This window comes from Orcinus orca, chromosome 1, assembly GCF_937001465.1.
Source record: "Orcinus orca chromosome 1, mOrcOrc1.1, whole genome shotgun sequence".
Classification (NCBI taxonomy): domain Eukaryota; kingdom Metazoa; phylum Chordata; class Mammalia; order Artiodactyla; family Delphinidae; genus Orcinus; species Orcinus orca.
This window is the reverse complement of record NC_064559.1, coordinates 198648962-198665612: the sequence shown is the minus strand read 5'-3', so window position 1 is coordinate 198665612 and position 16651 is coordinate 198648962. Positions and strand designations below refer to the sequence as shown.

Below are 16651 nucleotides of genomic sequence, written 5' to 3'. Positions count from 1 at the left end.
GCACAACTTACCCGGCGGATCGCTCGCCCCCTCGCTTTCCCTCTTCTCCTCCCAACCTCGTCACCCCTTATCGCCTCCCCTCAAGCCCAGAAACCCGAGAGGCACCTTCTTCCCTCCCCAAGTCTTCTGGGGGGCGGGGGTGTGAAAGCTGGTGTTTAAGGGAGTAGCGAGTGTGGTCTGAGAAAGAAGGCGTGGAGAGGAGTGGGAGAGGACGGGGAGGGAGGGGAGCGAGAGCGAGGGAATAAATATATAAATAAATACGAAAAAGAAATCCACTCCGCAGCCTCTCGGCTCAGAAACTTTGGCCCGGAGCGCGAGAGCGCGTCGCTCGCCAGTCCGAGGCTGGGGGCCCTGACTCCGGCCGCGTCCCCCCCGAGCCCCGCTGCGCGGCGCGGCCTCGTCTCCGGCTCCTGCCCGGCGCATCCGCCCGCACAACTTCTGGCCCAGCGGAGCGGGCAGAGGAGGCCTTGGGGTTGGTGTGTTTGTTTGTTTGAACTTCGTTGTCGCCACCTTCCCTCCCCCGCCCGCAACCTCCGCCCCTACCTCACCCCCCTCCCCAGCTTCTGGACGCGAGCGACCGCAGCCGGGGGTGGGGGGATGGGGGTAGGGAGTGTTTGCGGAGGGGAGGGGGAAGAGGTTTAAAAAAAAAAAAGAAGGAAAGAAAGAGATCGCAGCAGGGGTAAAGGGAGCGGACGGGAAGCGATTTTCGCCGACTCTGGATTCGTCCCCGGCGTGCGCAAGAATGGCGGCCCTTCCCGGCACTGTACCGAGGATGATGCGGCCGGCTCCCGGGCAGAACTATCCCCGCACGGGATTTCCTCTGGAAGGTAAGAGCGTCTGGACTTGCCTCGCTTCCCTCCTCCGCCAGGACCTCGAGGTCCTTGGAGAGGTGGCGATCTTCACGGGGTGGTGGCGGCGCCAGCGGCAGCAGGGGAGTCCCGTTCCCTTCTGGATCCAAGTCCGGGCGCCGGACCCAGGAAGTTTCTGGGACCGACACTTGTCCGTTTACGCGTGGGTTTCACCCACCGGCGGCCTCAGCTTCACAGGTCCAGGACTCTGGCCTTTACCCGCGGGGCTGAACTCCGAGTAGATTTCGGCTCCTAGTCAATTTCAAGTCCTAGTGAGTTTCAACTCTGTACGCTATTTTTAGATACTTTCCACCTAATACTTTCTCGGCTCTCTGCGTTCGCCAGCTACGTGCTTTCTACTCTTCTTTTGAATTGTTCTTTTCACCTCTGGGATGGTCTTCCAGCCCCTTGTATTTCGAAATACCAACAATGTGTGATATTTTATGTCTAAACTAGGACTCTGCTTTGGGGTCTGGAAACTAACTTGAAACAATAAATAGTAACGATTTTCGCCCAAAAGTTTCCACTCGGGCTTCTGAACTCCGGAAATCTCTCGGGGGAGACCTCAAGACGGCTAGAGGGCAGGGAAATGTACAGACAAGGGAAAAGTGTTAGTTTTGTAATGTGTCCTCCCTAAATATCCGGCATCCGGGGTGAACCGGCTCCGGGCTCCAGCAAGGGCTGGGAGCGCACCTTTCCTGCGTTTTTGTTTTGTTTTCTTTTTAAACTAATAGAAGGCCTTCAACCTGTCAACTGATGGATCACTTGGCTTCTGGGGGTAGGTAGCCCAGGATGTCAGAAGTGGTTAGAGAGAGGTGTGACTTTTATTTTTTAATTACTCTTCTTATAATTATATGAGCCCCTTGTGCGTGAAGGAGAGAGAAGGCAAGGAGGGGACGGATGGACAGGCAGCCTGAGATCTGGGGAGGCGGCGGGGGGGGTCCCTCCAGCAGCTAGACGGCGCGGGTCCCTGAATTAGACAGAGGCGAGGAGAGTGGCTCCGTGATCAAGTGCGCGCGAGCAACCACGCAGGCGGGAGAGCGCACAAGCCCGGGGATTTGCCGTAGCACTCTCCTGTAGCGAATGCAAGTAAAACAGGCGGCCGAGGACGCGCAGCGGATTAGGACAATATTTGCCCAACATGACGGAGAATACTGAGGAGAGCCGAGTGCCGGTCGCTAAAGAGGCTCTTGAATATAAAGTTGTGCGCTGGAGAGCTCTCCAGCGCTAATGGCATATCCCGCCACGGAGACCGAGTGACTCGGACTTGGCGACGCACGATTTCTGATTAAATCCGAGGGTGGCTTCAGACACCTACTTTTACGAAGAGGGGTGTGGGGACCGGCAGAGCCAGGGAGGAGGCGGTAGGAACAGCTCAGCAACGGAGCCTCTTCCCGCCTCCTCCCTTCCAATTATACTGTCAGCTCCCTCCACTCGGGCGGCTGTGAAATCGTTCTAATCTGCCAGATCTCCGCAGCCGCCGAGTCCCCAAATTGGGGGGATCGAGGCCGGATTAGTGCACCGGGTGTCCTCCAACCTTCTGGGAGGAAATTGTGTGGACTTTACATTAAAGCATCCCAGGCGTTCTCCCCTCTCTAGCACACATCAGGCGAGCCTGTCTTCCTGGTTCCCAAAGTCACCCACACCCAGGGACTCTGGCCCATCTGTGCACCAGCCTCTCTGAACCTGCAGGGACAGTTCAGGGGTTTTTGAGGCCAAATGAGTATTTGATTAGAAGCTTGCCGACAATGGGGCATGTCCCCAAATCATCCCAAAACGAAATTCGAACTCTGAGAGGGGTTGGAAGGAAGGAGAGTCCCTCAAGGGACAGCCAGGTGCCCCCAGAAGCAGCAGCCAACGGCATTCTGTTGCTGGTCCCTCTGCTGTGCCTTGGCTGTTCAGTTATGGGTAGGACAGTTCTGCTGCCCAAGCCAGGGCTGTAACTACTAGTAATCAACCAACCTCTTCTGGGCCTCAATAAAATGGATCAGACTTGACCACTTAGAGCATGGAACTGACCAGATGGGCCACATCTCACCCATTATCGGCCTCTATAAAAGGCAAGTGGACCTGCCGCCCAAGCTGTGGGTCCAGAGGACCATTGGTCCCAGAGTCCCCAGGCTCCGCCAGTCTCTAGGCTCTGCCCTCTCACCTCTGTCTCTCTCCCTCTCCTTCTCAGAGGCATTCAGATCCCCCAGGTGTGTCCACATTCCCCATAGTGCGGCAGGACTGGGGACACACAGCATCTGTGGGGACTCTTGCAGCCAACCCTGACCCCTCTCTCCATCTCTGCCAGACCTTCCCTTGGCTTCATGACAGGTTTTTTCCTGACCTCCGAACTACCACAGCTTCAAACGTGGGGAACTGAGATCTGCTCTCAGGGGTCTTGGGGCTCAAACAAAACTGGAGTCAAAAGGCCTGTGTACTCAGTGTCTCCTTCCCATTCTCACCCTGTGCCTCTCTTTTTCCTCATCTCCCCCTTCCTTCTCCAGTGTCCACCCCACTTGGCCAAGGCCGGGTCAATCAGCTTGGTGGGGTCTTCATCAACGGGCGACCCCTTCCTAACCACATCCGCCACAAGATAGTAGAGATGGCCCACCATGGCATCCGGCCCTGTGTCATCTCCCGCCAGCTGCGTGTCTCCCATGGCTGCGTCTCCAAGATTCTCTGCCGCTACCAGGAGACCGGGTCCATCCGGCCTGGGGCCATTGGCGGCAGCAAACCCAGAGTGAGTGTCTTTGCTGCAGAGCTGGCAGCCAGCCTTCCCGTGGTTGGGGTATCCTGGCTGTGGCCCCTCTCTCTATCCTGTGTCATCCAGCAGCACCGGGGAGGGGGTCTGTATGCTTCCTCTGGGAAGGACAGTGGAAGAGGGTCCCCACTCCCAGACATCCTCCATTATTTGAATTTCTCAGGGATGGGGATAACTGATGTCCCGATTGCCTGAGAGGCCAATGAGTCATTCCTGTGCTGTCCCGACATCTTCCCAGACCCCCTATCACCATCCCAGACCAGGGGTAATCTTTCCCCAGTCTTGCCTGGAATAGTGAGGGGGGACCCCAGTCCTAATTAGGTTTCTATTTTATTACCTATCACTACCCTATTCCACATCCCCCAATCCCGGCCGCCTTCCTGGGAGCCAGTAACAGGTTTCTTGAAAGGATAAAGCCAATCTCAGAATGGAGGCATGGTGACCAGAGCCACCAGCCTGGCCTGGGGCTCTTGGGAGGTTGATATTAAAAGTATCTCCCTCCCCCTCCCCCATCTTTCCACTCCTACTCTCCCACCTCCACCTCTGAAGCAGGTGGCGACTCCGGATGTGGAGAAAAAGATAGAGGAGTACAAGAGGGAAAACCCAGGCATGTTCAGCTGGGAGATCCGAGACCGGCTGCTGAAGGACGGGCACTGTGACCGCAGCACCGTGCCCTCAGGTGAGAAGGCAGCTGAGCCAGCAGAACTTGCCCGGAGTCTGGCCAGGGCTCAGGTCATGTGGGACTGGAGGTGGGAGAGGAGGGGAGATGATGGATGACAGGGAACTCAGAGAAAAGTGAGAAGGAAAAGAACCAGAGCGCAAAGAGGGTGAGGGCACAGGAGGGAATCAGAACTGAAAGGAAGATGGGAAGAGGGAAGAAGGAAAGAAAAGAACTTAGGAAAGAAGGAGAGAGGAGGAGAAGGAAGAAAGAAAGGGAGAAGGACGACGGGAGAGAGGAAGGAAGGGAGGGAGGGAGAGAGGGAGAGAGGAGGAAGGAAGGATGGAAGGAAGGAAGGGAGGGAGGGAGAGAAGGGGGAGGGAAATGCGGAAAAAGTTACCCTATAAAGTTGTGTGGTAAGGGAAGCTCCCCTGGCGCCTTCTCAGAGAAGTGGCCTAGAGAGATGAGTCCATCCTAGGAGGATAGATTGTGATCTCCCTGGATCTTTTTCTCCAAGTCACCATTTCTATTCTGTTGCTGCCACCAGCCACCAGTGGGTCCCAAATGTGAAGGCCCTGAATCTTGCTGCCTGTGTGGGAGAGAGTGGCCCCAGGTGTCTGTGTGTGTACCTGAGCATTCAAGTGTGCAGGGCTGGGATGCACACCTGAGTGTGGGGACTACAGCATCAGGGGCTGGAGGGGCTCCAGGGAGGTCCTGGGGAGGTGGGTGTGGGTGTGAGTGCATCTAGGGTACGTGACAGTGGAAAGCACAAGTGTGTGCAAGGACGTGATAGGAATGCACTAGGTGGGTTCCTCTGCCACCGCCTTGTGACCGTGTGAGTGCCCCAGGTGTGAGTCTCTATGTGAGTGACTGTACTTGTGCCTCCCAGTAGGTGTAAATGTTCAACGGTGGGGGGGGGGAATGGGTGTGAATCCTCCTGAGTGTATTTAGGGGGGAAATGGGCTCCGCAACTTCTCCCAGGGTCCCAGGCGGCCCCGCTCCGCGGCCCCAACGACTTATACTCGCTCTTTTGCCTTTGAATTTCTGAGGTTTAGTGAGTTCGATTAGCCGCGTGCTCAGAATCAAGTTCGGGAAGAAGGAGGAGGAAGACGAAGCGGACAAGAAGGAGGACGACGGCGAGAAGAAAGCCAAGCACAGCATCGACGGTATCTTGGGCGACAAAGGTAGGGAGCCGTCCCGGGGCCGGCGACGCCCGAGCCCGCGTCTCCAGCTCACCAGGGTGCGGGCCAGTGGTGGCGCCGCCGCCACCCGGACTGGCGGACAGATCTTTAGCGGGAGGACTCGCAGCCCCCGGAGCAGCCGGGAGCCTCTCGGTGTGTGCGGAGAGCGCCCCCTCGGTGCGCCCCCAGGCCGGGTTGGGTGCGGAGCCCGCGACTCAGTTGCGCGGCGGAGCGGGGACCTGACGGCCTCTGCGCCCCCGGGGAACCCGGCGGCGGGTTAGGGCTCCGGGCGCCGCGGACTGCGCACCCCGTTGAAGACTCCGGGCCGTGTGTCCTCCGGGGCTGGCGTTTTGGCTGCTAGTCCAGGTGTCCGTGTCGATCTATTATTTATAGGAAACTTGGGCAAGGGGGCGGGGGGCGAGGAAAGAGGAACCGGCCCCGCGGCTCCCTAAATGAATTTGTTAAGCAGACCCGCACACGCTCTTTAAACGGTCCCTTGAAACCCCGCCTGACAGTTGACTGACCGCTGCAATCAATAAAAATTAGCGAGGGCCGCGTGGGCCGCCGCCTAATTCTCCGTCCTGTGACGCCGGGGCTGAACCGAGACAGCGCGGAGGTAGCGGGGGAGGGGGCAGAAGGGTGCACTTTTGAGGTGCTTTCCTCTTGGGCACGCGCAGGCGGGGCCAGGAGTTGAGGCCGAGTTCTCAGATGCCCAGGGTCGGAGGATCCCAGTGCGGGAGAGAGATTCAGGCTCCACACGCCCTCTCCCCGCTGCTAGCGTGGTTGCCGAACGGGTCTGGAGTCTGAGCCCCGCTTTTTCTGGAGATGGACTAGGGAAGGCGTTTATCTTTCAAGCGCCTGCGCGCCCAGGAAAGGGGACTGTGCTTTTGTTTATTGACGGGGTAAGTTTCAAGAGAAGGGAGAGTCCTTCCTCAATATCACTCCCCTCGCAAGTCTCTTTGAGACTTGGTTAAGTGTGCTTCAAGGGGGGACGCGGGTAAAGAAAGAAAAACGGAAGACCCAAAGTCACGTAGACTGACGGGAAAAGAAGCTACGGGAAGAGAAGCTAAGCCTCCAGACACACACGGAGGGAGGCAGCAGGCAGACAGGAACGGCAGTGGCCACTATAACCTGCAAAAAAAAATGGTGGATTTGGAAAAAGTGGGGGAGTGTTCTGAACCCTGAAACTTGTAAAAGAGCACAGTTTCATTTGAGTTTCCTTCCAGGGGGTTCTCCTCTCCTCGCCTCCCTGGAACTCCTAGCCTAGGTCTCCCTCCAGCTTTCAGTAGTCTCTCCCAACCTTGAAGATGAACTTCACAGACAAAGCCCGCTTCCAAAGACAACTCCCAGCCAGGCCCAGCCCTCACAGGCCTGGTCTGAGGGGGAAGGATGGTGGGGGGGGGGGTACGGGCGGCCCAGTGTGGGAGCAGTCTGGAGCTGGGGAAGAAGCGGGCTATTGACATTCAGGGCCCCAAGTGGAGCCCAGTCCCACTGGGGACAAAAGGGCAGGGAAGAAAGTGAGCGAGCTGTGCCTGGCGCCCCGCTGTGCGGGCCTGCCGAGGGCCTTGGGGCTGCAGCGGGAGGCGGCCTGGGGCTTCCAAGTAAGCCCCTGGCTCGGCAGAGGCAGCCTAGAGCCCGGGGATCCCTGGCGGGGTTGGGGGGGGAGGAGACCCACTCCTTATTTCAGTTCACATTGGAAAGGGACTTAGTTGAACTTCTTTTTCTTGGGGGGGGGGAGAGAACTTGAATAGTCTTTCCCTGCGAAATACAGCGCAGCAGATACAGCTTCTGAGAGGTACCCCAGGAGAAGTGAAGGAAGTTTGGTTTTATTTGGAGACACTGTGTGTGTGTGTGTGTGGCAGGGATACCCCAATGTGCTTCCAATTCAGTCTGTAAGGAAGCACAATAGATAAATTTCTTTTGAGGAAGAATAGAAGGGAAGGGATGGGAAGGGATGGGAAGGGAAGTAACGGAAAGGAAAAGGGTAGCAAGTTCGCTTTGGAAATCCCTTTGGCTCAAAGGAGTCCAGGGGTTTCCGGTGCTGATCTGGGCTTATAAAACCAGCAGAAAGGCAACTTCGCTGGATAGAGGTTTTCCCTGCAGTAGAACCAGGAACTTCCAAGTCTCCAAGGGTTTGAGGAGGAGGCTGGAGGTTCCAGATTGGAAGGTTGAAAGTACTGGCGCTGAGTCTGGAGAGGAGTTGCAGAAATGAAATGAAAGCGGTGGGCCTGATGTCCAGAAAGCCCCGTGGTTTTTGAGTGACAGTGGGCATGTTGGGCCCTGTGATTGGGAGCTGGACGGCGGTGTAAGCGCATGTCTCTCGGTGTGGCGGTTTGCCCACGGGCCTTTGGATCGGAGCCGTGGATTCTATGTGGATATGCAGTATGATTGTAGATGGGTGTGATGGGCAGTATGACAGGGGGGATGAGAGAGGGTTGTCTTTCCTTCTGTGGACAAATGGTATCAGCTCCGCATTTGAGTACCTTGGCCAGTGGCTGGCATCTCGGTGAACCACCCAGTTGGAAACTCTCATCTCTCTCCCAGGCCCTGCATGTCAGTTTCATGGCCAAGTTAAAGGTGAAAAGACCTCCCAACCTCCACCCCAGTGGGCCAGATGGGGAGAGGCAGAGATACCCTTGGGCAGAGCAGGGGGAGGGGTACACACCCACAAACTTTGTTTTGGCTTCTTGCTCTTGACAAATGCCTTCTCCGGGGGTTGCCTCTCTCAAGGCGGGGAGCCGCCGAAGAAGGGGTTTAAGAGCTCTCCTCTTTAAGCGCTAAAGAGAGATCCCTCCCTGAGTCCGTTTTTTCCTATCGTCCGCTTGGCATTTAATAATGTTAAGACTTATTAGAGCTGGTAATGAAAACTGGGACTGCTGAATAGGAAACTGTGTTGGAGAGGGGTGTAATAGCTTCCAGGCATGGTAAGAAACTATTTATCCGCAATCAGTCCTCACTCTCAGAGTTTGAAGCACAAACGTTAAGTTGAAGGGTTTTAAAGCGATTAAATTGAGCTTTTATTTCTGTGCACTTTCATCTCTGAACAGCTCACTCCTGCTCCCCTTGGGCTGATATTCATGAGGCTGTTCATATTTTTTTTTTTTTTTTGCTCTTATCCTTGTTAAGACTGAGTTATCAGGATTGTTGGTTGTGAGAATTCTCAGACCGCTTTGGAAAGGGGCTCCGGCCATGCTCTGCACACCTGGAAAGGTTCCTTGCCCTCATCCACTTGGACTCTCTCCTCCTCACCCCTTCTCCGAGGATCAGGGGAGAGACAGGCAGGGACTCGACTGGTGAAGGATTTGAGGAGGGATGGGGAAAGAAAAAGATCTTCCCAGCCTGAGTCCAGGGAGACTCTTGTGGGAAATTTGATAGGGGTTTGCAAAGAGTCAAACCATTCCTCCGTGGGAGCCGAGGGAGTGAGTGTGAAGAAATAAGCAATAATTTAGAAAAGCAGTAACAACAGTAATAAAGAGTAGAGCACCAATGCCTCTTGCATCTGACAAGGCTCAAGTTTAGGCTGAAACTGACCAGGTCAGGCCACGTTGGTCTCTAGGGTAGAAGCCCAGCCAGGTCACAATCAATATGAAATAAGGTGGAAATTCACAAGATTAAAAAGAAGAGTGTGTATTTTCGGGAGGGGTGGAGTGGCGACGTCAAAGTCCACCCGGGAATATGCTGACTTCCCGCTCTGAAAGACCATCTGAGGTGGAGGCCAAGGGTGTGCGTGCGTGAAAGGCAGATTTGTATTTCTTTGCATTTTTCCTTAATTTGTTTTTAAAGCAGCAAACTTACAGGTGTGGAGTGAGAAATGACGGAGAAGGATCGGAAAGGAGGGGAGAGCCCGAAGTGTCGGTTTGAGACACTTGTAAAAGGAGGTGGGAAACAATTTAATTTGGCAGAGCTGCGATAGCTGCTAATGCGGTTTTCGGTCGTTTGCTACACTGGAGGAAGCTGTTTTGATTGTGTGTACAAGGACCTGCCAAATTTAATTAGGCTCCGGGGGAGCGAATGAATAGGGGAAGGGGGGCACGGCTCCCCTCAGCCCACACCGTTTTTTCGGCTTCACACCTGGAAGGGGCATTGTTTACTGGCTGGGCGAGAACGGGAGAGGGGAGGGGAGGGGCCTCCAGGGAGAGGGGCCTTGGAAGAGGGAGCGAGGGAGGGGTCGAAGATAGTCCATTTATCAAGAAACAATCTGCATTGATTTATACCAACAAGTTCCCTCCTCTGTAAATGTGTGTTTACAGAAAGGTAATTGACACTCCACCAAATCAAAGGATTACCCCGGGTTGGCAATCTAATCAAACAGAGTCCAGGCGGGATTTGAGGCTGTTCAGAGTGGGATCAGCTTCGCATAATGGGGGCTCGGAGGAAGATGGGAGGGTGTCAGGCAATTCCCCGGCTTTAGGCAGAGCTCGGCGGTGGATATTCAGTGAGACCAGAGGGGGAGAGGGAGGGGGGTGAGGGCTCCGCCGCGCCGGGGTGGTGGGGGGATGGGGTGAGCGGAGAGGAGGGGTGCGGGGGTCTGAGGCAGATATCTCGGGGGAGGGGGCTCCGGGCGAGGGGCCGAACCCACACTGGGCTGACAAGACTCCCCCTTTCTTTCCTCCATCCCCCCAACCGAAGAAGAGAGAGAGGGTGGAGGGAGCTGGGACTAACGAAGAACAACAATGAGATAACTATTACAAAGGCGAACACTGGCGCGCGCGCGCTCGCAGCCCCAGAACCCGCGGTAAATAAACAAAGTCGGCAAACTGTTTGCCAGATAAACTCGTGCCTAAATCGAGTGTGACGGGCAAGGAGAGAAGAGACAGAAGGAGATAAGGTTGGAGGGGGAATGAACGAACATAATCTAACAGAAGACATTTAGAAAACAAACTTTAAACAAGGGAGAACAGGCGAGCGGAGGGTAATTATCCGCCCCAGAGAGAGAGGGACGCCTTCGGAGGGCTGCGGGTGGGGTCTCGGAGACCGGAGCCGCGGAAGAGCTGCGCGTTAGGGAGAGGGGATGCCTTTGGGACTCCGCGGGGGACCAGGAGAAGGGTGTCCGGGGCGCGCAAAGGAAGGGCTCAGCTCCCAGATTGAGGTTCCCGCGCAGCCCCAGTCTCCCAAACGCATTTCTAAACAGGGTGGGGTCCCCCGCTGCGAGGGCATGCGGGTTTTCTGTTCACCTCCGGGCACGCACTGCCACACACCGGCTGTTTCCAGGCGTCTAAAAGACTCGTGTGCACGGCACAGCCGTTAAAGGAATTAGATATTTACCAGTTTGAAATAAGCCTGGCTAAGAAGAGAGAAGAGAGAGGGGACATTGAAAAGATGAGGCTGGGGGAAGACTTCAAACGAATTCATCATTTGGAATGGTGGAGGAGAGATTTACCAGACAGTATTGGGAAGTTATTTAGATATTAATAACACATTTTCCTGAGGCGCGACCACGGCAGCCATCTGCGCTGCTCTCCGAGCTATTTGGCTGGGTGAAATATGGGCGTCTCAAATGTTGGGAAGAGATAACGCAATCAGGCTAACCCTGGTCCTAAGACGGCATCGCAGCGTTAAACCCGGATTAACCTCCCCCCTCCAACCCCCGCGGCCCCCTCCCCTGTCACAGCTTTCCAAATTTTTCAGTGGAATTTACATGGAAGGATTTAAAAGCACATATAACAGTAGCCTTAAAGCAGTATGGTGATTATTGGGGCTTTTTTTTTTTTTAAGAATGTCTTTCTGAAAATGATAGTTGTCACATACTACATTTTATATAAATAATCTATACACACATATTTTTTAATATAGGGAAAGAGGACTGAGCAAATGAGATTTCCTTCTAGGCTGCTTCTTTGGAGTTTCTATTTACCATCATCAGCAAAGTTGATGAGGCTTCATTCCTAATGGGCACCTAAGGATATAAGCATGAAATGTCCAAGACCCCTCCCTGGCTCTGTCCTGGAAGCGCATAGTCTAAAGCCAGATAGAACTCACACCACATAATAGACAGTGCCAGGTGAGGGGGAGCCTTCCTGCTACCAAGAAGAACACAGAAGAGACACCCCAAAGGGGAGGTTCTCCAGGGGCTTTGGGGTCTTGAAGGCCACGACTAAGGGGGGGCACATTCCAGGAATTCCAGAAAAATAGCTCGTCTCCCTCTCCCACTCCAGACTAATGAGGTAATTAGGAAACCCAGTTGGGGATGGGAATGAGAGGGACTGGAAGGTTGGGACACCCCCCCCCCCAATTTTTGCTGTCGTTGGCCTTTCTTCTCCTTTCCCCCTTCCCCCAACTCTGGCTGAAAGAGGAAAGGTGGAAATGGGGTCAGCGCTTTCTGACCTGCTCTGGAGCGATTGGCCCCGGCTGGGGTCGGGCGGGGGAGGGAGGGAACTTGCCTTCCCAAATCGAATCAAGGCAGAACGGTGACCTAAGGGGGAAACTTCCCCATTAGAAGATAGATCTCTCCAGAACTTCAAACAAAGTGGGGGGAAGGGAGAGGCGAGGCAGGGAGGGAGTCTGGAGGGAGCACAGGGGGAGCTAGGAGCAAGCAAAGGGGAGGGGCCTGAAGAAGGAAGAGAAGGGGTCGAGGGCAAAGGGGAGGTGAGGGCCAAAGGAAGGGGTATAGGGAAGGGGATGCCAAAGAGGGGTGGGCTGCACTTGGAACTTCAGCCCCGGGGGAGAGGAAAAGCGTCGCGAGCCGCAGCAGCCTCTAGAGGGATGAGGGGAAGTTGTGTGCACCCCAAGTCTCGCTCCAAAGAGGCCCCGCGGGCAGGCCAGGGAGCCTTGGGGCCCTCGTGCCCAGCCCTCTATTCGGCAGCTGAGTGAGCGCGGGTTGCCAGGGCCGGAGAGCCCTGCGGGCCTGCTGAGGATGAATTGGTTCGACTTTCTGAGACTGCGGGTCGGCTCGTGAACCTTTCCAAGATTCGGTTGCCCGGGCTCTGGAGGTGTGCTGGGCCCGAGCCCGGGTCGAGGGCAAGGCAGGGATGGGCAGAGGCCTGGGAGACCCAGAGCCACAGCGGAGGGACGAGAGAGAGTCAGAAAGGAGGAGAGCTTCAGGAGAGAGAGAGCGCGCGTGCACGAGAAAATTCAGAGAAAGACCCAGTGCGGGACGGGAGAACCTTGCCTAGAGCGTTTGAGGACGCTGAGAAACGCGCCGGGGCCGAGGGAGGCGCAGAGCAGCCGGAAGAAAGACAAAGAGACGCAGAGGCACCGAAAGGCTGGCCTGGGACTGGGAGATCAGGAGAGACCTCGGGACCTAGAGACGGCCCGCGGGAGAGCGCGGGCGGAGAGGGCGAGCGCGCAGAGCCGGGTGGCGGCGGGAGGCGGGCGAGCCGCTGTCGTCCTTTTGATCCTCCGCTGCTTCTCCTTATCAGAAGCGCTTTTGGTGACACCGTCACAAAGGCAGTTCATCATATTACAGCGCGGCCGGGCGGCTCGCTGCGATCCCGCCGCTTAATTAGAGGAGAGCCAGTCGGGCCGGCGGGACGGGCGGGAGGCCGACCCCGAGGCGGGGGTCCGGGGTCCGCGCTCCGACCGGGGTGCTGGAAAGGGGCTGGCCTGTGAGCCTGGCCCCGTCGGGACTAGCGGCGAGAGGGGCGGAGAACCCTTATTCAGAGCGCCGCTAAATCAATATCCCAGTCCGGGTTTCACTGCCGGGAGAGTGAGGCTCACCGCCTTATGGTTTTTAGCAGCCGCCCCTTCTAAGTTCCCAGGTTGGGGAAGGGGTGGCGCGCAGGCCACCATCCCCACTCCCCAGCTTCGGGACGCTGCAGACTGGAGGGTAAGAGTGAGGTTACAGCACTGCAGGAGCTGACGGCTTCGTGCTGCTCCGGATCCAGTTCCTGGCTGAGTGTTCGATCCCTGCCTCTGATAGCCTGCTCTCCCAATCTCCAGCTGAGCCCATCAGGACGAATCTGGGAGGGGCAAAGTGCACTGCGCTGGGCCCAGGAAGTATACCATCCGTCCTGCCCCCAACTCACTAACAATGCAATCTTGAACAACTCTCTTAGCCCCTCTGAGTCTCAGTTTCCTTCCACGAAAAACCAGAGAATTGCACTAAGACAAAGATTCTTATCCTTTTGGGGGAACCTGGACCCCTTTGAGAATGAGGTAAAACCTAAGAAATTGGCTATTCACAGAGGTTCACACAGGAGGAATTTTACAGACCGTACAGAGGGGTGTGTGGGCTTCTAGAGGCCACACCCCATTAAGAACTTCACATGCACAGGTTTTCTGGTTACTCTGGTATCCTTGAGGGAGCATCTGAGTCCAGGAGCAGGAACCCGAGCCCAGGAGGGGGAGATGGATGGTGGGTGGGGTGGGGTGGGCTGGGGTGGGCTGGGGGAAGAGGTGAGGCTGAGAGCCTGACTTCTGTCTGGCCCTTGCCGCTTCCTTCTCCTTCCAAAACAGAGGCAGTGAATCCCACCCTCCCATCCCCATTTGGTTGTTGGAGGGTTCTTTCTTTATGAGGTTGTTATATGCAGAGATAAGCACAAGTGCTGTGCTCCCCTTTTGTATGTCTGAAAGAAAGAGACGGAGAGAGAAAAGAAAAGGGAAAAAAAGAAGAAAAAAAGAGAGACATTTTCTCAGGGGGTCAATTTCTTCATTCATTCTGTAAAAATATTGTTGAGCACCTACTGTGTACCGGGCATTGTGTTACGTGCCCAGGAATACCTGAGACATCAAGAAGGTCCCTGACTTCGTGGAGTTCTGAGCCAGGTGGTGGAGACAGAAAATAAACAGACTGTGCTTCAGTGCATGTGTTTGTGTGAGTGTCGACCCATTATGTCTCCCCGTGTGCCTGCCTCCTTGCCAGACTACCTGTGTGTGTCTGGGTGTCTGTGAATGCCGGGGAAGGGGAAAATGAAGTGTCTGAGTGTGTGTGTTTGGGTAACTCTCCGGGCGAGCACAACAGCAGGATGTTTGGGGGCCCTTGCTGAGTTTGGCAGGCAGCCTCCAACCTGATCCCGGGAATCTCAGGCGTCAACCAGGGCCTCGAAGCGCCGCGGGTTCCAGCGGGAGGAGGAGGGAGGAGCAGCCCGGCCGCGGGGCTCCGGAGCCTCTGGCCTTCGCTGCGCTCTTTGTCTGACCAAAGATCAAAGAGGCCCCGGGATCGGACAGAAAAGGGGGTGGGGCGTCCGCACGAGAAGTAGCTTGGAAAACCGCCCCCTGAACTTTTCTGGGGTCCTTTCCGTGGGACCCAGACCCGACAGAGCCCCAGACGAGTGGGCGGCCACCTTTCCTCGGGTCCCTCTCCACGGTCGCGCGGGGTGACAGGTGAAGAGGATGTTATGGCTTCGGGTTCGAATTCAGACCGCGGGTCTCTAGGTGACTGAGGAAGGTGAAGAGAGGGCGACATTCCGCCGAGGTTTTGTGCGGTGGACATGTGGTTTGCCCGGTGTGTTGTTTATACTTTTGCGTGGAGATGGGATCAAACCTTCCTGTTCCCTGGAAACTTGTCCGGGAAGTCCGCACCGAATTTATCTGGGCTGTGTAGACAAGAGCATCAGATTGAAGCTCGAGTTTCTCTGTAAAGCGACAACTTTGGGGTTGGGAGGGGTCAGGGGGCGTCTTAAGGAACCTTCTGGAACTGTCTCGTTCCCAGTGAAAGGCTGCAGAAGCGCCTCTATCCCCCGGAGTTGTAACACGGAGTTGTAACCACGGATACAACTGACAACGCTGGTCCAGCCGCAGGACCAGAACCTGACCCCCGAATTTGCACTAAGTCCCACCCCTGCGCCGCCCCGCCCCGCCCTTGCGGTCCTCGTCTTTACAGTTTACCTCCACGTCCGGACTTTTTGAGCTCGGATCCACCCTTCGGAGGGTTAAAAAGTACGACAGAAAAAAAGAAATTCCAATGTACGCGTGTGGGAGAAGGGGCGCAGCTAGGAGAAACCCTCTTCTGCTGCCGCGTTGTCCCCCACCCACCCCCTCTGTACCCCTTCCTCTCCAGCTGCCTGCAAATGCCAAAATTCAAAATCTCTTCTCTCTCCCTCCCATCTTTGGCGGTGGGAGAAGATTCTGAATTATTGCGCCAGCATTTCTGGGATTTACTGGAGGTGTTGAGAGTGAACCCTAAGAAAAGAGGCTGTGGGACTTTCTTTAATAAGTGGGGCTAAACTTCCGTCCCTCAGGGGGTCGAATCGTGTTAGGGTTTGGACGTTCCTTTCGATGGCCTGTACAGGCAGGCGACAACAAGAGGTTTAGCTGGTGCGCTGAGAGCTGTGCGCCGTGGGCGATTAACGCGATCAATGCCCCTTGGCGTTTCCCCCTAAAAAACCCCGCAAAACAAAAACAAAACCCCCTTTCCCCTTCTGGCTGCGTGGTGGGTTTGAATCCCGGGAGCCCATTTTGTAGTGTGGAGCCTTGCATCAGTGCCGGAGCCTCAGTTTCCCGATCTGATTAGTGGGGATAAGAGCCTCTCCGCACCTCCCAGGGCGGGAGGAAATCAGGACCTGGAGAGGCTCTTTGGAAACTGGTCAGCGGGTCCGAGGAGGGGGAGAGGGAGGCTCCGAGAGTTTCTCCTCCGCCGGGGCCGCCCCCTCCTCTCAACGCCCTCCCGGCACTGTCCCCGCTCGCGCCTCAATGGCCACTTTAGAAATACAAACAACTTTAGAAATAAAGTAACCAAACCCCCGAAAGGGGCTTTGAAGGGGCGAATGCCTGGTGGCGCTTTACTATGGTGTGGGCCGAGGCCCCGGCCTAATCCCGCTTTCATTTTCACCGACGGCCGCGGGGGAAGCGCTCCCGGCCTCCCGGCCCCTCAGGAGGCTGATTAGGCCACAAAGAGCCCCCATTATCCCGAGAAGAAAACCGGGGGGCGGCGCGGGGCGGGGGAGCGGGGGGAGCGGCCCGCCCGCGCCCGGGCTATTGACTTAGTGGATGAAGTCAAGAGCGGGCACGCTGGGAGCCCGGGAGGGGGAGGGGGAGGGGAGGGGACAGGGACGGGAGGGGGTGGGGTGGGGGCTGGCCCCGCGCGGGAAGGGGCGGGGAGACCGAACAAAACAGGATGCACAAAACCCCACAACAAAACCGAGCCCCGGGCCAGGGGAAGCCAGGCCCCGGTGGGCTGCTGAGCCTCTGCTGGGTCAGCTGCCCGCGGCGGCCCCCGGAGATGGGAGTGTCGCAAAAGAGCCTGGAGTCGCTGGCTTTCTTGGGAGGGGGTGGTGGAGGAAGCGAGAAAGGTGTCTGTCGCAAAGTGCTGCGTGGCTAGGGCGCGCGCCTCTGGCTC

The 16651-nt window shown here is 56.3% G+C and overlaps 1 protein-coding gene across 2 annotated transcripts in view; it reads left to right on the top strand.

The window, feature by feature from the left end:
• Nucleotides 1-484: 484 nt before the first annotated feature.
• PAX7 (paired box 7) overlaps nt 485-16651 on the top strand; it is a 103646-nt gene continuing 87479 nt past the window's right edge. For both annotated transcript variants that reach the window (XM_049706353.1, XM_049706355.1), the window contains exons 1-4: nt 485-827; nt 3341-3576; nt 4147-4276; nt 5305-5439. In XM_049706353.1, coding sequence (XP_049562310.1) covers nt 743-827; nt 3341-3576; nt 4147-4276; nt 5305-5439 — 586 coding nt within the window. In that variant the 5' untranslated portion in view covers nt 485-742. The remainder of the gene's footprint in view (nt 828-3340; nt 3577-4146; nt 4277-5304; nt 5440-16651) is intronic.